At 37.9% G+C, this 27,593-nt stretch overlaps 1 protein-coding gene across 1 annotated transcript in view; it reads left to right on the top strand.

Moving 5' to 3' along the window:
• Positions 1 to 27,593, top strand: part of HHLA2 (HERV-H LTR-associating 2) — a 190,247-nt gene that overhangs the window by 87,515 nt on the left and 75,139 nt on the right. The window contains exon 3 of the mRNA XM_053707539.1: positions 20,883 to 21,194. Coding sequence (XP_053563514.1) covers positions 20,883 to 21,194 — 312 coding nt within the window. The remainder of the gene's footprint in view (positions 1 to 20,882; positions 21,195 to 27,593) is intronic.

Raw genomic sequence — 27,593 nt, 5'->3', positions numbered from 1 at the left:
ATTTAATTTATGGGTATTTTAATTGGGGCTTGTAATTCTCGTGGGATACCCCTCTATCAGACTGAACTTGGCCAGTAGTCTTGTTATCCCGGCATCGAGCCGGAATGATAGGGAATATCTCAGAGCAGAGAAAGTCAGTAAAATGAGGAGAGCAGCACTCACCACAGGCAGGACAGTCCCCAGTGGCAACGGCAGAACAGGGCAAGGTAAATCAGTGGAATGGTCAGACAGGCAGGGTTCGGCAACAGTAAAGCAGTCCAAGGACCAACCACTAGAATGGTCAAGCAGGCAGGATTTGGCAACGGTAAAGTAGTTCAAGGGCACTCCACTAGAATGGTCAGGCAGGGTTCGGCAACAAGAGGCAATCCAGAATAACAGGGTTTAATAAGCAGAGTAGTCAGACAGGCAGGGTTCAGTAGCAATATATCAGTCCAGCAATTTAGTGGTTAAACAGGTAGAGTAGTCAAACAGGCAGGGTTCAGCAGCAATATATCAGTCCAGCAATTTAGGGGATGGAGCTTACGTTTCAAAATAAATAAATAAAATTCTGATTTTGCATCCATTATAAAATTGACTTTGCTCTTGGTATCTTTTATTGAAGAGCATACTTTTAGCCACCAATCAGCAAGTGCTTTACAGGTGCTGAACCAAAAATCGGCCAGCTCCTAAGCTTACATTCCTGCTTTTCAAATAAAGATACCAAGAGAACTAAGAAAAATTGGTAATTGGAGTAAATTAAAAAGTTGCTGAAAATTGCATGCTCTATCTGAATCATGAAAGAAAAAATGTGAGTTTCATATCCCTTTAAACTTTATGTTTAGTTTACTAAAACTATTCAAGAAGATTCATTCTTCTAATCAATCTAGCATTCCATTAATGAAAATAAGATTCCTTGAAATCTTTTAATTTGATTACATTTTTACCCATTTTACTTATCACTACTAAACCTACTAAATAGATTCCCTTTAACATTTTTCAATACTTGCAAACATCTATAAGAAAAAAATCTCCTGAAAAGTCAGTCCAAAGGTTTATTCAACCACACCTGAAGAAGGGGCAGCTTTGAAACTTAAAATTTTATAACCATATTGTTTGCTTAATGAGTGCAATTTGATTGCTGCATAGGTTTTCAAACCATGTTAATGCTGTCTTCTCGAGATTCATACAGATCTGATTATATATACATTGGCTTGTGTAAGTGTCAGTTTGTATTCATGTTTTATTAATGTACTGTGTTTTATATTTGGTATTATTGCAGAAATTAATGCATTGGTTTTATATCACACTATTGCTGCTCAATTCTGATCGATACAGAGCTGATTAAATATACAGTATATAAACATTTTGTTTTTTAATTAGGTTATATCTGTAAATTATATTTTAGATATGATATCATTCTAATAAATATTAGATATCATTTTTAAACAAGCACTGTCTGAGATTATTTTTAATACTTTGTATTGATTAGTAGACGTGTTTTATAAATACATGCATATATGGCTGTGGGTATCTGCATTTGACTGTTTATGAGCCAGATTTAATTGTGGGAAAGTGCAAATTAAGTGGGTTTATTTCACAAGAATAAATCTGGTTCGAAAAGAGCTGAATGCCACTACATGTGGTCATATTCAGCATTTATTTATAAAATGAATCGCTGAATGCACGTCTGAACTAGTACAGGCGTACCTAGGAGGAGATATTGCGGGTTTGGTTCCAGACCACCGCTATAAAGTAAGTCACTCAATTTTGTTTTTGTTTCCCAGTGCATATGGAAGGAATCTTTGAAAGTTGACAGGAAAGATTTACTGGTCATTTGTTATTGCATTGTTTGTTATTGCATTGTTTTTTTTTTATTTTGCATTTGTTGATTATGCAAATTCACTGTATTAAAGAGGCAGTCTAGTCAAAATTAAACTTTCATGATTCAGATAGGGAGTGTAATTTTAAACAACTTTCCAATTTACTTTTATCATCATATTTGCTTTGTTCTCTTGGTATTCTTAGTATAGAGCTAAACCTAGGTAGACTCATATGCTAATTTCTAAGCCCTTGAAGGCCGCCTTTTATCTCAATGCATTTGACAGTTTTTCACAGCTAGAGGGTTTTAGTTCATGTGTGACATATAGATAACATTGTGCTCATGCCCGCTGAGTTACTTATGAGAGGGCACTGATTGGCTAAAATGCAAGTCTGTCAAAAGAAATGAAATAAGGGGACAGTCTGCAGAGGCTTTGATACAAGGTAATTACAGAGGTAGTAGGTATATTATTATAACTGTGTTAATTATACAAAACTGGGGAATGGCTAATCAAGGGATTATCCATCTTTTTAAACAATAACAATTCTGGAGTAGACTGTCCCTTCAAATTGTCCCTTAAGAGTCAGTGAGGAAGCATATCATATCTTCATTTTGTTTTGTGTTCATCTTATTTTTACAGGATATCTATAAACACATTTTATTTTAATTACAACAATTTGGCGAGACTGTGTGTCAGAATATTGCATGGCATGAAACGCAAATGTTTCTTTAATGTTTCTATTATCATGTTTTCTTTATTCTCTTGGTATCCTTTAGTTGAAGGAGCAGCAATTACACTACTGGGAGCAGCTGAACACATTAAGTGAGCCAATGACAAAATAAATATATATACAACCACCAATCAGCAGCTAGCTCCCAGTAGTGCATTGCTGCTCCTGAGCCTACCTAGGTATGTTTTTTCAACAAATTATACCAAGAGAATGAAGCAAATGAAATAATATAGGTTAATTGGAAAGTTGTTTAAAATTGCATATTCTATCTCAGTTGTTGTCAAACGTTTTCCGACCACTGCCCCCTTAGTTCCATAAACTCATCATCAGCATCCCTCTAGCTTACCTGTAAACGTATAAAATATTATTTTTTTAAATGTTGTTTCATAAATTCAAATTGTCTTATGTTTATATTTTAATACAATCCTTTTAAAGTTGATAGTCCATGTGCAAGAGTCGTATTTACTTCATTTAGGGCCAAATTAACACTCCCGCTTGAGCGTAAATTGTGCTAGAAATAATATTTTTGCGCTCGTTGGGTTGCGCTTGTATTATGAGTTAAAAGTAAACTGTTTTCACTCTCCCGGTAACCTAACGAGCGCAAATATCACATGTGTGTTCATGGATTTCCCGTCAAAGTAAATTGAGAAAAAAAAGTGGGAAAAAAACCTAACACCCCACTCTCGCGCAAACATGATTACTAAGGGGCATATTTATCAAAGTGTGAGCGGACATGATACGATGTAGTGTATCATGTCCGCTGCACATCGTTAAATTCCGACAGCATATGCTGTCGGAATTTATCATTGCAATACCGCCCCCTGCAGACGCTAGCAGGGGGTGTCAATCAACCCCTGGGTCAGTGGCGTCACTAGGGTTGGTGTCACCCGGGGCGGTATCTCATGGTGTCACCCCCCCCCCCCCCCCCCCCCCACTCCACACTTAATTTTTTTTTTTCTAATGTTACTCCTAAATCGTAACTCCCATATAACACTGAATGTAATAGCAATAGTAGTGACAATTTGACATACACCTTCAAATAATACATGAAAAAAATGAATTAGAAAGATAAATGTTTTTTCAAAATGTAAACTTTACTGAAATAAATTAAATAACACAAAATAAAACAGGAACAAATACACTCCCATGCCATGTCTAACTGTAACATTAAACTTTACTGAAATAAATTAAATAACACAAAATAAAACAGGAACAAATACACTCCCATGCCATGTCTAACTGTAACATTAAACTTTACTGAAATAAATTAAATAACACAAAATAAAACAGGAACAAATACACTCCAATTTGTAACATTAAACTTTTCTGAAATAAATTAAATAACACAAAAATAAAACAGGAACAAATACACTCCCATTTGTAACAATAAACTTTTCAGGAATAAATTAAATAACATAAATAAAACAGGAACAAATACACTCCCATTTGTAACAATAAACTTTTCAGGAATAAATTAAATAACATAAATAAAACAGGAACAAATACACAAGTATTTAGCGAACAGCTCAACTAAATTAGAACTTTGCTTTCCTGGCCTTCAAAGCTGCGAAATTGTTAATTACTTCATGGAAATCAATGTCTTTCGCTAAATCACTTTCAATGGATAATATCGAAAGATCAGAAAGCCTTGACTGTCCCATCGTAGATCGCAGATAATTCTTAATAAGTTTAAGCTTTGAAAAGCTCCTCTCACATGAAGCCACAGACACACAGATTGTCAGAAATAATTTTAGGGTCAGTGACAGGGTTGGAAGAGATTCTATGAAGTCCCATTTAGCTATAAATGTCAAAACTTCTAATGTTGCCCAGTCTTTGACTTCTTCCAGATCAATCTGTGCTGCTTTCAGGTGCCTTCTCAGCCTTGGTATTTCAAGGAAAAGCTCACTCTCAGATACCTCATCATAGAAATTGGACAGTTTTGGAATGGACACCTTTAATTCTTCTTCAGTGGCAGATATGAGACTCTTAGCTTGAACTGCCTCAAACATGCCTGCTACTTCCATGATGGCTCTTGATCTGTTTTGGATTTCAGAATGAAAGCGATCAATGCACTCAAGCATCCCCCTCTTATTTTCTTCTTGCAGACTGAGTCCAGCATCTCTTGCCTGCTCCCCTGGCATCCTCTTCTTGAACCTGGCTCTTCTCTCTACTGCAATTCCATATTCCTCAGATTTTAAAAGAGCCTGTTCAATTGCATTTTCCACTAGGCGAATACGTTCCTCGTACAGAAAAAGTCTTAGCGTCTCTAGCTTTGTCACCACTTTGTCGAGACTTAAGCCCTTAGTCTGCAGGTACTGCTGTGCATCATTAACTTCCTGAAGTACATCAGACCAGAAGTACAGGTAGCACAGAAAAGTGAAATCAGAGAGAGCATTCAAAAGAACTTGTGCTGCTCCTCTTGTCTCCAAATTTTCATCTGGATCACAAAGATCTCCAATCGCCTCTACAAACTTATCAAATTTTTCTTTTACTGGCTTAACTGCAGCATGATGAGCACTCCAGCGTGTTGTTGATAGCCTTTTCACTGACATTCCAGTATGGTCAATTAATACATCCCATCGATGGGTGGAAGCAGAAAAGAAAGAAAACATTGTCTGAAGAGTTCCAAAAAATGTCACACATGATGCATTTTCAGCAAAAGAGTGCTGCCCGCACAAGTTGAGTGAATGGTCCACACATCCATTAAAAATAGCTTTTTTGTTCTTTTCCTTAAGAATTGACTGTACACCTCCATGTTTTCCAGCCATAGTGGCAGCATTATCATAGCCCTGAGCGCGGCACATCATTATGTCCAATCCATCACTTTCCATTTTTTTGAGAATTTCAGAACTGAGGTCAGCAGCTTTTTTCCCCTTTAAAGGGAAAAATCCTAGAAATACTTCTTTTACTTCAACTTTCCTATTGCTGATTTTTACATATCTGATCACTTCTGACATCTGGTCAGTATGGGATATGTCAGGTGTGCTGTCAAACATGATTCCAAAGTACTTTGCAGACTTTATCTCCATGACAAGCTTCTCCTTCACATGATTTGCCAGGACACTTATAAACTCATTCTGAGTTTTTGGTGCAAGATATGAAACTGATACTTTAAGTTTACATGTGCTCCGCTTTAATCTAATTAGGTGCTCTTTCAGTACTGAATCATATTTTGAAAGCATCTCAACCATCTCAAGAAAGTTCCCTTTATTGAATGAATATTCATCTTCCTTGTGGCCACGGAATGCCAGATTCTGTTTGGCAAGAAACAATGTGATGTCAAGCAATCTGTGCAAGATGTCCCTCCACTTTTTCTTCTCAATTTCCATCAAGGCAATATTTTCGGCATCAATGGTTTTGTGCATTTTCAGTCCTGCTGCCAAAGTTTTCCAATTTTCAAGGCAACGTAGGTGATCTTCAGATGTCTCGTGGTTATGTACTTTCGGGTTCAGTTTCCACCACTTCTGAAACCCAGTCACAAATTTGGATATGGTATCTGTAGCACTAATGGCAAACAGTCGGCAGCAAAAACAGTATAAATTCTCACTGACAGGTGAGTAAACCATCCAAGATCGCAGAATTTTCTCGCCATTAGGCATCATCTTGTAAAACCACTCTTTTGAGAGTTGGCGCACAGCTCCCTTTATTTCAGCTTTTGCATCTGGCCTTTTCACAACACTGAAAGGACCATCTTTATTCTGAAAAGAAGCACTTCCCTTTTTGATGATTTCAACCCGAAAATGGTCTGGAACTGGTATCTCCCAGAAAGAAACATCACATAAAATTTGCAAATCTTTCTCCTTAATGGCAATTATCTCTTTTACAGTATCATGGCTATGGCTAGAGTCACTTTCAGCACTCTCTTCTGCTTCAGATTCTGCCATTTCTGCTCCTTGCTCTTCTACTTCAGATTCTGCCATTTCCACTTCTTGCTCTTCTGCAGAATGCATGCTAGCAATGGCATCCGAAGAATCAGCTATATCAATCGGAGACTGACAAGCAGTGTCTTTAGATGAACCCTGGCCATCATCTGGTCTTTTAACATACTGAAGCATGGATCCAGCAAGTGTTTTGATTGATTTAGTTCTTGCCTCTTTTGCTTTTCTTTGCTGGCATCCACTTGGCCTCTTTGATTTATGCACTCCATGTGGCATGATAGAATATTCCTGCAATAATAATGAAATATATCCTATTAAAGCAAACAAAATGGCTTTTTCATTGATGTTCTACAATCTTTTTAAATGTCAACTGCTTTGTGCACCAAGCCCAAGGTGAATCAAGGTGGGCTCTCAAGGCTTCAGGATAGTCTTGAGAAGTCCAAATCACTCATTGGCCTATTATTTTTTGGTATCTATCCTTCCTTTGTTGAAAGAGCAACAAAGCACTACTGGGAGCTGGAGGGATATGTGCAGCCACCAATCAGCAGCTAGCTCCCAATAGTGCATTGCTGCTATTAAGCCTATCTAGGTATACTAGCGAGTAGCGATTCAATAGAAAATATGAAGACAACAAAGCAAATGACATAATAGAAGCACATGGCAAAGTTTTTTAAATTTATATACTTTATCTGAACCTTAAAAGAAAAAAAAAATGGGTTTCATACTTTCATATCTCTGTCAGGGTTTGGATGTAAGGACATGGTATATATGTTTTCCTAGGAATTCACCAAAACGTCTAAACAAATGCAATAGTGATATCATGTTTACACCTATATAGACCACTGGTTAATGAAACATAACCTCAGTGCTCAGGCCTCCCTTACAGGCCAGATTTTTAGGATTACCTTGGGTGAGAGCATGTAAAATAATTGTAATCAGCTTATTATTTCACCTGTGCTCTAGTTCAGATATCCTGAAAATCTGGCTTGTTAGGGTGGCATGAGGACACGTTTGAAACCAGTACTATAGACCCATAATTATGATAATTAGCCCAATGGCCACATATAAAAGGAACATCAGTTTTATTGCATTCCAGAGAAGCAGGGTTTCACCACTTGGATAAGCACAAGATAAATTGAACAGAAAACATACGAGCATAACAAGAAAGCTGGAGAAACTAACAGAAAAGTCTTGCTTGTATGCAACTCAATTCATCACTGGCTGATAAGGACAACTCCCAAAATTCCACAAGCATAAATAAAGCATTAAAAGTTGCTTTATTTACCACAAGAACATTCATTACCAAAATACATCCTCATATTCTTTTAAGATGCATTTAGAAAAAAAAACAACACACACTATTCAGAACATGCTGTGATCTTATCCAAGATGTCATCATAGAAAATGCAGCATGTCTGCAGAAAGAACATGACACATGCAGGAACTAGTGCTGTTACTTTGCTGTGCTGTTTAGGAACACCTAAAAGACTGGTGTCAGTGGTGTAGTAGATTTCTCTTTAAATCACAGATGGTATTAAGTGTATGTATACAGATCATGTACAAGCAATCACTCAAGCACTGCAGTCAGGTCTGGCTGTAATATAATAATATTGCAGGCATCTACTTCTCATACAATACAAGTGACAGCTGTGTGAAGCTAGGTAGGTTGGTAATGTGAGCAATACAGGCCTGTAATAATTTTGCACTTAGCCTCACGAAATATTTGATGACATTTTAAGAATGTTCCGACTGAGTGCAGTAATATATTACAGGCCTGTATTGCTTACATTATTTATTTCAAGTTAAAAAAACAAAAATTCACTAGTCACATATGCTGCATTTAATATGCATGTATGCCTAAGTTTGCAGCACAAAAAAGACTGCAGCACAAAAGGCCACAAAAAGTCTGAAAGTTTATATTTTGTGAATGACTGCTTGTACAGTATTTAATGATAGCCTCACTAAATATTTTAGGAAATGTTAATGTTCCTGGATATCATTAACGACTGTAGAAGCATTCACAAAATATAAACTATCATTCTGAGTTTTTGTGGCTTTTTTTTGTACCAGTTATAGTCAGAAAAGGAAAGAAATATAAAATACAGGTTATTAATAAGGAAAAATAATGGGGGGAACGGAAAAGAAAGAAAACAGTGATACAGGGATTAAAAAAAAAAATAATATTTTAATACTCTAAACAGAAAAAAAAGCAGATGGTAAGAATGTCATTCTGAAATCTATATTTCAAATCTAAGTGCAATGATATCCATGGTGGTAGTCTAATACATAGAACCAAACAGATTAAGATGTGAAAAATGTATGTGTTGCACTTGCAATACATGATTATATAGCCGCTGCCCTCTAATAAACCATTTCCAAATCATACACATTTTAAATGGTATGTTAGCTTCTACAGACTACAGCCAAATCAAATGACAAATAAAGCCCAAGCAATTAGCAAATACCAGAAACAACACCATAATGCTTTTTGAACATTTTGTATATTCCAGCCAGGCATTTTTGCAACACAGATTCCAGCCTTACAGCATTTGTCTGATCTCTACTAAGACTCTACATGGCGGCAGGCATGCATGATGCATAGTAATATAATAATATTACTTTATGCATGTCTTACTAGGGACAAATACTGTAAGGCAATATTTATATGCAGCATAAAGCAGTAAAGCTAGCTGAGGGCAGTGAGATCAGGGCCCTCTCACCCTGATCCTACTGCCCTCACATTTAATCTATTTACCCCTTTAGAAGTGAAATCTATTATCCATAAAAGAAAAACTGATAAGATGGAACTTACGTTCATTTAAAGGGACAGTATACTGTCAAATTGTTTTCCCTTAAAGGGACATTAAAACCAAAAAAATTCTTTCATAATTCAGACAGAGAATACAATTTTAAACAACATTCCAATTTACTTCCATTATCTAATTTGCATCATTCTTTAGTTATCCTTTGTTAAAGAAATAGCAATGAACACGGGTGAGCCAATCACATGAGGCATCTATGTGCAGCCACCAATCAGATGCTACTGAGAATATCTAGATTACATTATCTCTGCTATATCCCACTGGGAGTGAAGTTTCTTCTACTTGCTGTGTTTACAAAGCTTATCTAGTATAGCTTGGACCACAAACTTTCAGCATAGGTAGGGATACCACATGCTAAATCAACTATTTCAAATGCAAATATAAGGGTAAAGGAGCTACTTGTAAACAATTTAATACACTCCAGCAGGTAAAGTGGATCATTGGGAACAAATTAAAGGGGAGAAAATTTTTGAGTAAACTGTCCCTTTAATCATCCATCTGTATTTTGTAATTAATTGCATTTACAAACATTAAGAACAGCAAATAAATAATTAGTTTAGTATTAACACCAGAGGTCTTTGATGCTATAAATCTTACTTTTATTTATTTGAATATGATAATAAGCATCAAATCAATAATCCTTCCTGGAGGTTGCATTGCACTTCCAGAGGTTTTTTAAAATCCTCTAGAAGTGCAATGCAACCTTGAACCTAATGACAGAAACACAATTCAGTGCCTCTGGGGAGAGAGATTTCTTTTTTACTGACTGGTTAAATGCCTTTCCCAGGAAGGATTATTGATAACAAAACAATTATTTGATAAGATTAAAGGGCCAGCCTTACACTTACTTACTGAAACTTTCAAGCAATGTGATCATAGTAATATTTACATTTTAAAGGCTTGCTTGCCCAAAAGAAAATGATAATGAATACACAAATCACAATCACATTGTTGTAAGCAATAAAGCAATTGTAAATAATTATATGAATGAATTTCAATCGATTGTGTGACTTTTTGGCCAGGCTTACTACTGACTGATTACTAGTACTAGTACTCAGTGGTGTGTATCATACCGTGTAGACCACCAGTGACCAGACCAGTCACCAGACCACCCACCTCCCCACCCTCACCTGATCTCAGAATAGATCAGACAGATTAGTATTACTAATTAAGAAATAGAAGAAGATCAAGATGATGATCACTGTCAGACTGTCAGTCACAGACAGTACACACCGACATGGACATGATCTGACACCCCCGCACACAGCACTGACTGAGATCATGAATGATGACACAGACACACACTGACAGTGACAGACAGTGACTTACCCTAGTTACTTCAAATTCACGTGGGTGGTGGTGGTTCACTTTCACTTGGCACTTGGCGCTTGCTGCCGCCCTACCAGCCTGCCTGCTGCCTACAGTTGTGTCGCAGCACGTCGTCCCGCTCTCGGCTGCTCCCGCTCTCTCTATAGTGACGTCGTCTTCCTCCTGAGTCCTGCGCATGCGCAGTCACTAGTGTTGTGACTATTTGCTCCCTGCCTGCGCCCTGTTCATCTCCGGTCACGTTCCTACTGGGTGGTGCTGCATGTGAGTCACTGTGACTGTGTGTCAGCAGCAGCCAGACATTGCTGAGGATTGGAACGTGACTGTCTGTCTGTGGCTGCATACGTTGGTTGGGTCACTCACACGGACGGACGGAGTCGGACCCCCCCCCCCCCCATATTACATTAATTAAAAAAGAAGTTAAGTTAAGTAATACGAACAACGCCACACAAGAATCACTTACTCAGAAATAAAAAGTTAAACAGAAAACAGTAACATAACATTTACAAAGAAATACAATCAAAATCAAATACTATTACTAACACAGGCTGGTGGTGGTGTCACCCCCCTTTATGGTGTCACCCGGGTGCGGGCCGCCCCCCCCGCCCCCCCCTAGTGACGCCACTGCCCTGGGTTGGGTTGATTTCTGTCCGTTTGGGTTGATTTCTGTCCGCCGCTTTAGAGCAGGCAGACAAGTTATGGAGCAGCGGTTTTTAGACTGCTGCTTTACAGGGAGTGCAGAATTATTAGGCAAATGAGTATTTTGACCACATCATCCTCTTTATGCATGTTGTCTTACTCCAAGCTGTATAGGCTTGAAAGCCTACTACCAATTAAGCATATTAGGTGATGTGCATCTCTGTAATGAGAAGGGGTGTGGTCTAATGACATCAACACCCTATATCAGGTGTGCATAATTATTAGGCAACTTCCTTTCCTTTGGCAAAATGGGTCAAAAGAAGGACTTGACAGGCTCAGGAAAGTAAAAAATAGTGAGATATCTTGCAGAGGGATGCAGCACTCTTAAAATTGCAAAGCTTCTGAAGCGTGATCATCGAACAATCAAGCGTTTCATTCAAAATAGTAAACAGGGTCGCAAGAAGCGTGTGGAAAAACCAAGGCGCAAAATAACTGCCCATGAACTGAGAAAAGTCAAGCGTGCAGCTGCCAAGATGCCACTTGCCACCAGTTTGGCCATATTTCAGAGCTGCAACATCACTGGAGTGCCCAAAAGCACAAGGTGTGCAATACTCAGAGACATAGCCAAGGTAAGAAAGGCTGAAAGACGACCACCACTGAACAAGACACACAAGCTGAAACGCCAAGACTGGGCCAAGAAATATCTCAAGACTGATTTTTCTAAGGTTTTATGGACTGATGAAATGAGAGTGAGTCTTGATGGGCCAGATGGATGGGCCCGTGGCTGGATTGGTAAAGGGCAGAGAGCTCCAGTCCGACTCAGACGCCAGCAAGGTGGAGGTGGGGTACTGGTTTGGGCTGGTATCATCAAAGATGAGCTTGTGGGGCCTTTTCGGGTTGAGGATGGAGTCAAGCTCAACTCCCAGTCCTACTGCCAGTTTCTGGAAGACACCTTCTTCAAGCAGTGGTACAGGAAGAAGTCTGCATCCTTCAAGAAAAACATGATTTTCATGCAGGACAATGCTCCATCACACGCGTCCAAGTACTCCTCAGCGTGGCTGGCAAGAAAGGGTATAAAAGAAGAAAATCTAATGACATGGCCTCCTTGTTCACCTGATCTGAACCCCATTGAGAACCTGTGGTCCATCATCAAATGTGAGATTTACAAGGAGGGAAAACAGTACACCTCTCTGAACAGTGTCTGGGAGGCTGTGGTTGCTGCTGCACGCAATGTTGATGGTGAACAGATCAAAACACTGACAGAATCCATGGATGGCAGGCTTTTGAGTGTCCTTGCAAAGAAAGGTGGCTATATTGGTCACTGATTTGTTTTTGTTTTGTTTTTGAATGACAGAAATGTATATTTGTGAATGTTGAGATGTTATATTGGTTTCACTGGTAAAAATAAATAATTGAAATGGGTATATATTTGTTTTTTGTTAAGTTGCCTAATAATTATGCACAGTAATAGTCACCTGCACACACAGATATCCCCCTAAAATAGCTAAAACTAAAAACAAACTAAAAACTACTTCCAAAAATATTCAGCTTTGATATTAATGAGTTTTTTGGGTTCATTGAGAACATGGTTGTTGTTCAATAATAAAATTAATCCTCAAAAATACAACTTGCCTAATAATTCTGCACTCCCTGTATAACTTCTGTTTCCGGCAAGCTTGATAATTCGGCCCCATATTCTCTATTGCAATAACCCGACATGAAAATACGAATATTTCACATTCCAGTTTTCTTCACATACAAGAATATGTTCTATTTGTTCATAAACATATATTTCTACATATATCTGATGGTATTTTGGTACAATAAAAGGAAAGAAACAGAGGCGCCCAAATGGTCTAGTACCACTGTAACAGGTAATGATGCAAGTATAACAAATGGCAACTCACAAGTGTGATGCACCCAACGGTGCTAGCAGAGCAGGCTGGAACTTCTCAGTAGTTCAGCTCATTGTACAAAGGTAAGCAGCTGCACAGGTCAAAGTGTTTGCAGAACACTCACAGTCGGTTCCTGTATGAAGATAATAAGGAACCACCCTAGCCTAGTACAGTTTGGAGTGAGCAGAGTGTAATATTAAGGTCATACTTACAGCATAAAAAAGCACCTCCAGGTGCAATACAGGTAGGCTGATCTCCAATGCCAAATATATATATATATACACACACATATATACATACATGATTAAATATAGGTGTATATATATATATATATATATATTTATGCTATGTGCAGAACATTGGAATGTCAAATATTTACAGTAAATACATATTTAAAACCTTTATAAAAAAGAATATTGCATAAATATGGTTTTAAATGTTTTCATCTACAAAATAGGAAAGGGCTCCAAAGCATTTCTATATATGTTTATATATGTATACATGTGTATTTATGTGTTTATATGTGTATATATGTATATATATATATATATTTACATACATGTACATCTTTAGAAATGTATCTCAATGTTAAAGCCATTTGCCTGCCTTTTTTCTGCCACCTGAGATCTCATATCTTTGAGCCTTTATAACTTTTGTGTGCAATATTCTTATTGAATACATTTTTATTAGATGGTGTTATATGAGTGTAACTGTACTTTGTAATGCATTTTGATGTGTTTTGTGCAACTTTTATGTTTCGCAAAACAGTTAACCAGAGCTCTGAAGTCATAGTAATCATTTTAGCGTAAATCGCGATTGCGCTCACATGATCGCATTTACTTTTAACTCATAATGCAATCGGTAAGCCAGATGAGTGCAAACCCTTGTGATAAACCCCTTATCGCTCCAGCGCAAATGTTTGCGCTCCACTCGTATTCTAGCCCTTAGTAATCAATTCACTATTCAAAAATATGTTAATGAAAACAAGGTAACAGCAGCATCACTTGGAACTTTCTAATCCTTTATTCCATGTTAAGAATAGGAGCAGCTACAAGGAACGTTTCAGGCAATACACCCTTAATCATGTTCATGATTAAGGGTATATAGCCCGAAACGCTGTTCCTTTTACCTTATACCTGCTCCTATTCTAAACATGGAATAAAGTATTTGAAAGTTTCATGTGGTGCGGCTGTTACCTTGTTTTCATTGTATACAGTGGGGTTTTGCAGTAGCCCCTTTTCAGCTTGCACACGGTTCTGTGTCTTTGGTGCTGGATATATTGTGGATTCAAAAATATGTTAATGTGATGGATGGGCTTGATGAGATGATATCAATTTCTCAGTGTCTGGTTTTATGTTATTTAGTACAAGTCTTAAATTACCACATTTAGAAATCTGGTATTAGTTTCTTTGCTTGGAGCAGACTTGTATAACAGCACCAATAAACTTTATAGGAAATTTATTCTACTATCAAAGTGCTGTGCAGTGCACACTGCTCCCACTAGCATCCTCTTCTACTCTTTACCTACTAGTGCCCCCTATGATAATCCCAGTGCCCCATCGATCTCTCATGCCTATCGGTTCCCCAGTCAGTAATCCCTCCGCCCCCCAGAGGGCAGTACCACCCACTTTAGGAAGCTCTATATGAATCATGAACATGTATTTCTTTCATGTAATTAGCAAGAGTCCATGAGCTAGTGACGTATGGGATATACATTCCTACCAGGAGGGGCAAAGTTTCCCAAACCTCAAAATGCCTATAAATACACCCCTCACCACACCCACAAATCAGTTTTACAAACTTTGCCTCCTGTGGAGGTGGTGAAGTAAGTTTGTGCTAGATTCTACATTGATATGCGCTCCGCAGCAGGTTGGAGCCCGGTTTTCCTCTCAGCGTGCAGTGAATGTCAGAGGGATGTGAAGAGAGTATTGCCTATTTGAATTCAATGATCTCCTTCTACGGGGTCTATTTCATAGGTTCTGTGTTATCGGTCGTAGAGATTCATCTCTTACCTCCCTTTTCAGATCGACGATATACTCTTATATATACCATTACCTCTACTGATTCTCGTTTCAGTACTGGTTTGGCTTTCTACTACATGTAGATGAGTATCCTGGGGTAAGTAAGTCTTATTTTCTGTGACACTCTAAGCTATGGTTGGGCACTTTTATATAAAGTTCTAAATATATGTGTTTAAACATTTATTTGCCTTGATTCAGGATGTTCAACGTTCCTTATTTTCAGACAGTCAGTTTCATATTTGGGATGATGCATATGAATAATCAATTTTTTCTTACCTTAAAATTTGACTTTTTTTCCTGTGGGCTGTTAGGCTCGCGGGGGCTGAAAATGCTTCATTTTATTGCGTCATTCTTGGCGCGGACTTTCTTGGCGCAAAAATTTTCTTGTAATTCATACGTGTCGCCGGAAGTTGCGTCATTTTTTTGACGTTTTTGCGCCAAAAAATGTCGGCGTTACCGGATGCTTTTGAGCGTCATTGTTGTCTCCACAATATTTAAGTCTCATTATTTATTGCTTCTGGTTGCTAGAAGCTTGTTCATTGGCATTTTTTTCCATTCCTGAAACTGTCATTTAAGGAATTTGATCAATTTTGCTTTATATGTTGTTTTTTCTATTACATATTGCAAGATGTCTCAGATGGACTCTGAATCAGAAGCCACTTCTGGAAAAACGCTTAACTGAGTTTGAGTTCTACCAAAGCTAAGTTCATTTATTTTAAATGTTATAAATGTTTATCTTTAGCTATGGTTTGTAATAAGTTATTATTTTATACTTTTACATGCGGAATCCTTTAGTATTTATGCTTTATATATTTTCTTTTCTTACAAGAAATATTTAGAAGACTTATAAGAAATATTTTTCTGATTCTATGTTAAAGGCTTTGTCTGACTTCGTGCCTTCTAATAAAATTTTTAGGTCTTTATCACTTCTTTTTTATTGAAGTTTCAAATGACCAACAACATACTGATTATCCTCTTTGATGATGTTTTTTTCTCTTTCAGAAATTTTCTTCATCAAGATATTGACACTAACAAATCTACTTTTTTATTTTTCTATTATTAAAGTACATTTGTTTTTTGTTGAAAAGGTGTTGATTATTTTGGATATTAAGGTAACTAGTTCTTTAAGACTAGCTGACATTATTTCTGCCTATTTATTTCTTCTGTGTTTTCAGAAGTTTTCTTTCCATTTCCCTATACTAGGGAATGGAATAGGTTGAGAATTTTCTTTTATTCCTTCTTCAAAGGTTTAAAACTATATTCTTTGCCAGCAGTTAAACTCAATTTGGAGGGTTCTCCAATTTATTGGGGCTATCTCTAATTCTACTAATTATGCTATTGTTTCTATAGCAAAATAGTATTTATTTTCCTTTAGATAGTTGTATCTTATTTATGGAAAATTATTTAGTTTCAGGTACTTTTTTTGGTCCTGTGATTTATTTGGATATTGCAATTGCTTCATTTTCTCTGTTTACTTTAAGATCACGTATCAGATTATGATTTATTTTAGCATTGTTAAAGGGACAACATTTACTAGACTAGGTGCTGTTGCATTTGTCTTGTTGTTTTGCATTTATTGATTATGCAAGTCCACTGTTTTGGCTGGTCCTTTAAACTGGACTGTCATGCTAATAATTTCATTTGTGTCTTCATTTTATCGCAAATGAGGGTTAATCTATGTCTTTAGCTTTTTTAGCTAGAAGAATTTTGTGATTTAAAAAAAAAAAAAAAAAAAATCAATATTTCTTTTGTTCTAAGATAATCAATTATTTGTTTTATAATTGGATTCAATTCTTAACTGTTACTCTGGGCTTCAAGGTTGAGTTCTAAGACTAAAACTTTAAGCTTATACTGGTTTGGTTGTTCTTATTAAGGAACGAATTCCTGAGTTCTTTCCCAAGTAACATGTCTATAATTGGAGTTCGAAATCAGCTCCCTAATTTTGCGATGTACGTGCCGTATTCCAGCTTGGCTGGTAAGGGGCAGGTTAAGGCTTCTTTGAAATTTATTTTGTCTAAATTTCTTTGAATTTATTCCAGTAAGGCTAACACTTTCTTTAACTGTGTTTCTGTCCTATATATTTTGGGTACTGTTGAAGCATGGCTGGGCACCCATGGGGTTCAAGCGCTGCTCAGACCTGGAATCTTCTGGGATATTTCTTCCAGTTCCTTTTGAGGAACCGGGTTTTGGAGTTTTATTCAAACTATTTTGCCTTTTTATGATCATTGATAGCATTATTTGTTTTCATTAGATACAATAAATGCATATTTTCATTTTTCTGTTTTCATTCAGATTATTTTCTGAGGATGCGGAATCTCATATGATTCACTTACTCTTCAGGACATAGTTAGAGGATCTTCTTTTCAAAAGCACTTGATTCCTCACACAAGGGTCACCTTTTTTAGGTTTACAGATAGTTTGTGTCACTGTCCTTGTCTCTATCAGACAAGGGATAATGTTATTGGGTTCCGTCTATCGGTACCTTTAGTCTCTATTATTTCCTTCAGTTGCTATTTATGCATAGAAGTTTTAGGTCTTATGGCCACAGCATTGGATTCAATTCCCTTTGCTCATTTTCACTAGAAAGAACCTTTCCAGTCTTTTATAAGTGTTGTTTCTTCAAGATCATGGTTGGAGGATCAATTTACCAAAAGGTTCGTTTGATTCCTCAGACAAGGGTAACCTTTTTAGGTTTCCTGATAGATTCAGTGTTCTTGATTCTGTCCCTGACGGACAAGAGGCGTCTGAATTTGGTTTCAGCTTATCGAAACCTTCAGTTTAAATCTTTCCCTTCGGTAGCCTTATGCATGGAAATTCTAGGTCTTATGACTGCTGAATTGGACGCGATCCCCTTTGCTCGTTTTCACATGCGACCTCTTCAGCTCTGTATGCTGAACCAGTGGTGCAGGGATTATACAAAGATATCTCAATTAATATCTTTAAAACCGATTGTTCGACACTCTCTGACGTAATGGACAGACCACCATCGTTTAGTTCAGGGGGCTTCTTTTGTTCTTCCAACCTGGACTGTGATCTCAACAGATGCAAGTCTGACAGGTTGGTGAGCTGTTTGGGGGTCTCTGACAGCACAAGGGGTTTGGGAATCTCAGGAGGTGAGATTACCAATCAATATTTTGGAACTCCGTGCAATTTTCAGAGCTCTTCAGTCTTGGCCTCTTCTAATGAGAGAATCGTTCATTTGTTTTCAGACAGACAATGTCACAACTGTGGCATACATCAATCATCAAGGAGGGACTCACAGTCCTCTGGCTATGAAAGAAGTATCTCGAATACTGGTTTGGGCGGAATCCAGCTCCTGTCTAGTTTCTGCGGTTCATATCCCAGGTATAGACAATTGGGAAGCGGATTATCTCAGTCGCCAAACGTTACATCCGGGCGAATGGTCTCTTCACCCAGAGGTATTTCTTCAGATTGTTCAAATGTGGGGACTTCCAGAAATAGATCTGATGGCCTCTCATCTAAACAAGAAACTTCCCAGGTATCTGTCCAGATCCAGGGATCCTCAAGCGGAAGCAGTGGATGCATTGTCACTTCCTTGGAAGTATCATCCTGCCTATATCTTCCCGCCTCTAGTTCTTCTTCCAAGAGTAATCTCCAAGATTCTGAAGGAATGCTCGTTTGTTCTGCTGGTGGCTCCAGCATGGCCTCACAGGTTTTGGTATGCAGATCTTGTCCGGATGGCCTCTTGCTAACCGTGGACTCTTCCGTTAAGACCAGACCTTCTGTCGCAAGGTCCTTTTTTTCCATCAGGATCTCAAATCCTTAAATTTAAAGGTATGGAGATTGAATGCTTGATTCTTAGTCAAAGAGGTTTCTCTGACTCTGTGATTAATACTATGTTACAGGCTCGTAAATCTGTATCTAGGAAGATATATTATAGAGTCTGGAAGACTTACATTTCTTGGTGTCTTTCTCATCATTTTTCCTGGCATTCTTTTAGAATTCCGAGAATTTTACAGTTTCTTCAGGATGGTTTGGATGAAGGTTTGTCTGCAAGTTCCTTGAAAGGACAAATCTCTGCTCTTTCTGTTCTTTTTCACAGAAAGATTGCTAATCTTCCTGATATTCATTGTTTTGTACAAGCTTTGGTTCGTATAAAACCTGTCATTAAGTCAATTTCTCCTCCTTGGAGTTTGAATTTGGTTCTGGGGGCTCTTCAAGCTCCTCCGTTTGAACCTATGCATTCATTGGACATTAAATTACTTTCTTGGAAAGTTTTGTTTCTTTTGGCCATCTCTTCTGCTAGAAGAGTTTCTGAATTATCTGCTCTTTCTTGTGAGTCTCCTTTTCTGATTTTTCATCAGGATAAGGCGGTGTTGCGAACTTCTTTTGAATTTTTACCTAAGGTTGTGAATTCTAACTACATTAGTAGAGAAATTGTGGTTCCTTCATTATGTCCTAATCCTAAGAATTCTAAGGAGAGATCATTGCATTCTTTGGATGTAGTTAGAGCTTTGAAATATTATGTTGAAGCTACTAAGTCTTTCCGAAAGACTTCTAGTCTATTTGTTATCTTTTCCGGTTCTAGGAAAGGTCAGAAGGCCTCTGCCATTTCTTTGGCATCTTGGTTGAAATCTTTAATTCATCATGCTTATGTCGAGTCGGGTAAAACTCCACCTCAAAGGATTACAGCTCATTCTACTAGGTCAGTTTCTACTTCCTGGGCGTTTAGGAATGAAGCTTCGGTTGATCAGATTTGCAAAGCAGCAACTTGGTCTTCTTTGCATATCTTTACTAAATTCTACCATTTTGATGTGTTTTCTTCTTCTGAAGCAGTTTTTGGTAGAAAAGTACTTCAGGCAGCTGTTTCAGTTTGATTCTTCTGCTTATATTTTCAGTTTTTTTCATTATAAGATTTAAACTTTATTTTGGGTGTGGATTATTTTCAGCGGAATTGGCTGTCTTTATTTTATCCCTCCCTCTCTAGTGACTCTTGCGTGGAAGATCCACATCTTGGGTAGTCATTATCCCATACGTCACTAGCTCATGGACTCTTGCTAATTACATGAAAGAAAACATAATTTATGTAAGAACTTACCTGATAAATTCATTTCTTTCATATTAGCAAGAGTCCATGAGGCCCACCCTTTTTTGTGGTGGTTATAATTTTTTTGTATAAAGCACAATTATTCCAATTCCTTATTTTTTATGCTTTCGCATTTTTTTCTTATCACCCCACTTCTTGGCTATGCGTTAAACTGATTTGTGGGTGTGGTGAGGGGTGTATTTATAGGCATTTTGAGGTTTGGGAAACTTTGCCCCTCCTGGTAGGAATGTATATCCCATACGTCACTAGCTCATGGACTCTTGCTAATATGAAAGAAATGAATTTATCAGGTAAGTTCTTACATAAATTATGTTTTTTTTACTTTATTGTTCCTTTAAATGTTTCTTTTAAGCACCTTGTTAGATGATTTTTCCCCAGCAGCATACTTGCTTGAGTGCATGTTTATCTACCGAGGGTGCTGTTAGTTACTGGCTGTAGGAGTTACTTAAAGAATACCCATGCTTCCTGTGTAGAGCCATAACATATTTCCCTGGCAGTTGAGAGAGATGTCGGTACTGGAACCTGACAGTGCCATTACACTGTTTCACCCCAATAAAATAAAAATGAAAGTATTTTAAGACCAGAAAAATCTTGTGATTATATTAAAAGATTTGATTTAAAAAATCACTTGAAGTATGTACCAGATAATTTCAACATAAAATGTTATTCAGGATTTCATTTAATTTAACCTTTATATTTTTCAGGTGAAACTATAGTTTGGGGTCAGCTGTCTAAGGATATCACTTTGCCATGTTTATTTACACCTGGGGAGGATGAAATTATTTACTGGTACCTTGCTGACAATTATTATGTGCACAGTTACTACGATGGGAAAGACCAGCTGACATCGCAGGGCAGCAGATACAAAAACAGAACATCAATGTTTGCCAGTGAAGTAAACAAAGGCAATGCATCTCTCCAGCTACAGAACTTGCAAATGAGTGATGAAAATAAATACAACTGCTATGTGGCAACAAAGAAGAAGGAGGAATTTCTAGTGACATTACATGTTGCAGGTATGAAACTTTTATCTACAAAAAGAAAAGTATTACCTGTTAAAACACAAACAATAATAAATCAAATAAAAAACAATGTGGTAGTACAAAAAGGATATGTCCAAAAAAGTCAATTGGAGATTAAGTGCCTACTCCAAATGTGCATATGTGATCACAGGGATAAATTCTCAGTGGAAACAAATGCTGCAGTTGAACTCCAAGGGTTAACCTCAAATAAAACAGATCAATGCTTCCAAAAGTGAAGTCCTGTGAGACTACAGAGATAATTCACATGTAAGTTGTATACTCACAAGCTGCAGAGCTTCCCATCAAGCTCTAGATATAAATGCAATGGGAGACTCCAACAGGAGTCCAACCTTCTGAACTGCAAACCATAATCATAGACATTGTTTACAATATACAGTCTGTGCAATATACGGATGTTCTAGTTGTGGTTGTTCTCTGTAAACCCCTGTGATTTTAAACACATGTTTTAATAAATTGTTTTAACATTTATCTGCGTTCACTTCTATCTGCTCCTGCTGGAGTCTCCCATTGCATTTATATCTAGAGCTTGATGTGAAGCTCTGCAGCATGTGAGTATACAACAGGACTTCACAATTGGCAGTTATATTTGAGGTTAACCCTTGGGGGCCCATTTATCAAGCTCCGGATGGAGCTTGAGGGCTCGTGTTTCTGTCAAGCCTGCAGGCTCGCCAGAGACACCAGTTATGAAGCAGCGGTCTAAAGACTGCTGCTCCATAACCTGTCCACCTGCTCTGAGCAGGCGGACAGACATTGCCGCAATTCAACCTGATCGGGTTGATTGACACCCCCCTGCTGGCGGCCGATTGGCTGCGAATCTGCAGGGGGCGGCGTGGCACCAGCAGCTCACAAGAGCTGCTGGTGCAATGCTGAATACGGAGAGCGTACTGCTCTCCGCATTCAGCGAGGTCTGTCAGGCCTAATCCGAACTGTCGGATCAGGTCCGACAGACCTTTGTTAAATAGGCCCCTTGGAGATCAACTGCAGCATTTGTTTCCACTGAGAAGTAATCCCTGGGATCACATATGCACATTTGGAGTAGGCACTTAAATCTTCAATTGACTTTTTGGACATATACTTTTTGCACTAACACATTGTTTTTTGTATGAAACTTTTATCTACTCATTTTTATTAAGAGAGGGAATTATTTTCTTCTAAACAGGCTTCCGATTCACTTGCTAAAATTGTTTTCCGAATATGTTTATGAAAAGTGTGCATTTGGAATGTAAAGCATGGGCAGTAAGTTACAAATATGAAGAAAGTATATTTTAATTCAATTTGAACGACCAACCTGTTGTAGGTGGTGCTTTTACTGACTTAAATAAAGAATAATAATGTTTCCTTGGATGGTGGTTGCAGCTGCAATTTGGTTACGCTTCTGATTCACTTTTCTCAATTCAGAGAACTTATAAAGCAGATCTTTCAATCATGAGTTCAAATTAAACATAATAGCTATTATACTTGAATCAATCCCAAATTGAAGGAGATAATGGATTTACTGAATCTAAATTCCATTATAATGTTACATTCTGTGGTAGCTGTGTGTTTAAGACCTGGGTGGCAGACACTGGGTCTAAATTTAATGTAGGCTCCCTTACTTTTAAAGGGAAAGCTACTTTTGGCACTAAGCTTGAAGCATTGCTTACACAGGTCTGGTGGTAAGAGTACTACATACATACTTGAGTCAGAATATAATTAAATAAAAGGAAAATAAAAGAACAAAGAGAAAAGGAAATGAAAATGAAATCCCCCAAAGCGTCCCTAGCAGGAATGACTGTCATCACCTATACCAATAATAACTTAACTTGTAGACCAAATGATAGTCTAGAGATACAGAGGTGATGCTGTATCCAAATGTTGCAAAATAAGTATCTCGTAAGTGGATCCTGTTAAAAAGTTCAGAATATATGCATCCATATATTAGACAACCAAGGATGCCATCATTTTCTTTATATACTTCCAACTTAATGCAACAAACAGTATTCCTTTGTGCCTGTGTGAGTATTCTACTGTCAGATTGTTCGTGCACGTTACCATCAGATTAGTCACACCGTGCATGTGTGGCGGTGAGTGGTAACCTGATCCCATGCACACTCTATTTTCAACAGGACATTCAGGGAAAGTTCTATGACTCCACTCACCCTTGAACAGCTTGTCCCACATTAGAGACTGCACCTTGGCATATGTTATTCACATTCAACATCCGATACTTGCAGTTGAAGTTATACTGATGCCCACTTGCTCCACAGCTCCTGATGCAGCTCCGGGTATACTCAAAAGGGTTCTGAGTCAGTCCTTAGAGTTGTCAGCGTTATAGCATAGCTGCACCGCCAAACTTATTAGCAGCGTCTCTTTTCGCAGGCACACAGATGTGTGTTTTGGGACTCCGCCCTTTCTCAAGGAGTATGTTCGGTATATCAGAGTTTGAATATTTAAGATGCTAGAACAGATTTTATTGGCTCACACAAACTCCATCTACATACACACCAATCCTAAAGGTAAACAATGTCATCCAAAGTACACTATATAGGGTAATCAATTGTTTGTTATGCTAACTGTTTGTTCCTACATAGAGATTGAGAAACTGAAACCATCCTTCCACAGCCCTTCAATCTCATAGGAAATTACCCCAAGAGATATCTCTGTTTAATACCTTGGGTGTCAAAGTATTAAGTCTCTTAATCCACTGTGCTTCCTTTTTAAACAGAATCTTCTGTCTATCACCCCCACATCTTAGTGGGGGTACCCCATCCACTATCTGAAAGTGAAGTTCGCTTTTATTGTGAGAAACTCGGTGGCAAATCGGGGCTTTATGCTGGCGTACTCTACCTTTTGCATATTGAGTCGTCTCGCCAACATATGCCAGGCCACATAGGCATTTGATCACATAAATAATTTCTGGTGGATAGCCTCTCAGAATAAACTTACTAGCCATTTCATCCAATCTCTGTTGGCATAGTACCGGGTCATCAACTATCCTTTTTGTCCATAATAACTGACTGAATGGCAGACTTTTAATCATAGCTGGTGGGTGAAAGCTATCGTAATAGAGTATAATGTTCCTATCTGTCTTCTTTAAGAAGATATTACATTGCAGGGAACCTTCCATAACAGTAACCATAGTGTCCAGGAAGCTCACACATTCATAGCTGTATTCTATTGTAAATTTGAGATGTTCATTCACTATATTCAATTTAGAAACAACATTTTGTAAATCATCCATAAATCCTGTCCACACTAGGAAAATATCATCAATATATCGAAACCAGCACAATGCTGAATTTCTGAAGCTCTCATCGATATATACTACCTCCTCCTCAAATTGCCCAACGAAAAGGTTTGCATAAGATGGGGCTATGTTTGAGCCCATTGCGGTACCCTTCTTTTGGACATAGAAGGTGTCTTCAAACAGAAGATAATTTTCATATGGTATCACTTCAAATAGATCCTGTATTAACCTCCTTTAATTCTGTGAATATATTCTATCCTTATCCAGGTAATAGAAGATACTTTCTATGTCCAAATTATGAGTGATGGAGGTGTTCAAACTTGAGATGTCCATGGTTACCAGGATACTGTTGGGGGGGATTACTGAGATGCAATTCTTTCCAAAAAATTATCCTTTAAAAATGAACTTTCGAACCCAAGTTATGGTCTGATGAGTTGATCTAAAAATATTGCCAGTGGTGGAAAACTCGAGTCTGTACCTGCCACAATAGGGCGGCCTGGAGGATCTACTAAACTTTTGCAGATTTTTGGCAATACATTAAAAAAACAGGGATAATGGGATTTACATTAATCAGGAATTTGGCCTGTGTCTGTGTTGTCTATAAGTAGTGCCTCGTCTAGTATCTTCCTATTTTTTTGTCGAATTCTTGAAGTTGTATTTAGTGGGATTTTATCATAATTGTATTGATCACCTAGCTGGCTTATCACTTCATCTTTTTATTTATCCCTACTCATGATGACTAAGGCCCCACCTTTATCGGCGGGTTTAAGAACGATATCTTTATTATGTTGAATATCCCAGATCAAACCTCTTTCAGATGCTGTCAAGTTAAATTTAGTTCTTTTTCTGTAGGCATAATATACAAGGAGAGGTTTGTGCACACTTTGGGTGAAGGTTTGTACACCCTAGACCTCTAGTTCAGATATTATAGTAGTCTACTGTGGGAACAGTGCTTATACTGGGAAACTGTTTGAGAGATACATTTTCTGTTTGCCTAATGTTTTTTGTGTGTGTTGGAGGTGCCCTATTTTTTCCTGTTGCTGCTACTTTAAATTTTTGCCTTTCTCCACCAGCACGCTTAATGTTCCTCTCCCAACTCGGGGCTGTATTCAGGAGCTGGTTATAGCATTCAGTCTGGGAGGCTGAGAGTAACTTTTTGGAGGGAGTTACAGATTTTCCTGCTGCATGCAGCGTTTTGGTGCTTCTCCCTTGTTACATCAAGTACCAGAGGGGTTATTGGTACACTAAACCACAAGCAAAGGTGTTTGCATAGTGGGTTAGTTATTAGCGCACTTTAGCACCCTAATTTGTGGAACCCTTGGGGTGAAGCAAATATCCACTAATATCTTATAAGGGGTTTATTGGTGGCTTATATATTGTTTAGGCACACTGACATCCCTTATTAACCTATGTGATTACAGACACTTTTTAGTTTACTATACCTGATATTTCACATATGATTTAAGGTCTCATTTAATTAATCCTACTACTACATCTCAAACTTGTCCATTGTTTTTTTTATGTTACTCAGGGTGCTGTTACTGATTTCTCACCAGATTTTAAGAATCATTTGATGTCAGCTATTTCTGAGGCCATCGCAATTATGCCACCATCTAGTAAACACAAATGCAAATCTATGTAATCTGGGTTGTCATCTAAGAGTTGATTGCATACTGGTGCTTCTATTTCAGGTTTGTCATCTAGGAGTTTCTGATTCGGAGGGATCGTCATCTTCTTTAGATGGGGAGATGTCCTTCAGAAGATGTTTTACTTAAGGAGGTCTTGAAGTCTCTATGTGCTCAGGAGTCTAGGCCAGTGGAGGGATAAGCCTGTTCAAAAATTGGATATTATTTTGAGATCATGACCACACCCAAACAAAAGGGGGACTAGCATTACCTGACTTTGTCAACTATAGAAATGCCATCTACTTGCAACGCATAATAGACTGGAATATTCATAAAAAACATAAATGATGGGTATTATTAGAACACCAGATAGCACAATCTACCAATCTTACCAGACTTTGTTGGTCCCTTAAAAAATAAACCCCAAAAACATATCCTTAATCTGATAATAGCAGAAACATATAAGTCATGGGACAACACAATGCTCCACTTCCGACACCTCACATCCAGACCTTCCTCGCTCACATCTTTAATACACAACAGAGAATTAAATCTAGGCTCCCATACTCTAGCTTATCAACATCCCACTCATCTAACAGACTTTCCAATATTTTGGCTCATAGAACAAGAACAAATAAAAACTCAGGAAACCCTTATTCATCAAGGATTCACATGCTTTAAAAACTTACAGATGAACACATAATTTTATAACGACAAATAACCAGGAAAGAAACATGACTAGGACGCTAACACAATTTGAAAAACTATGCATTAGAGAACCACCAATTAGACATACATTATCAATAGTATACAAAATATTAAGTACCCCATTTCCAGGCTATACATTACCCTACTTTGAAAGATGGGAATCAGACTTAGGAATTATCATTACTCTGCAAATAACCTCAACAATACTCCATTCCACCCTTAAAACTTCCATATTAACAGCAGCACTAGAAATTAACTTAAAAAGTCTGCATAGATGGTAGCACACCCCCAGAAAACTACACCGCCTTTTCAGAAAAGCTAAAAACACATGTTGGCACTGCGGACATGTGGGTAGTGACATGGCCCACATGTGGTGGTGGTGTACATCTATACAAAACCTTTTGAGAACTATGATTACATAAATAGAAGCTATACTAGACATACAGATCCCTCTAGTCCCTTTAATATGGTTATTAAATAAACCTCCAAAACTAAAATATAAACCGCTCTTAAAATTATTCTTCGTAATGACCAATAGTATCAAATTCTTAATAGCAAAGATTTGGAAAGCTAAAGATCCATCCACAGAACAGAAGTGGATACTATCAGGCCCATTTATCAAAGGGCTTGCGGACCTGATCCGACACTGCGGATCAGGTCCGCAAGACCTCGCTAAATGCGGAGAGCAATACGCTCTCCGCATTTAACATTGCACCAGCAGCTCACAAGAGTTGCTGGTGCAACGCCGCCCCCTGCAGACTCACGGCCAATCGGCCGCCAGCAGGGGGGTGTCAATCAACCCGATCGTATTCG

Source organism: Bombina bombina, chromosome 3, assembly GCF_027579735.1.
Source record: "Bombina bombina isolate aBomBom1 chromosome 3, aBomBom1.pri, whole genome shotgun sequence".
In the NCBI taxonomy this organism is placed as follows: Eukaryota; Metazoa; Chordata; class Amphibia; order Anura; family Bombinatoridae; genus Bombina; species Bombina bombina.
Note: the sequence above shows the minus strand (reverse complement) of the source record. Positions and strands in the feature narration are given on the sequence as shown.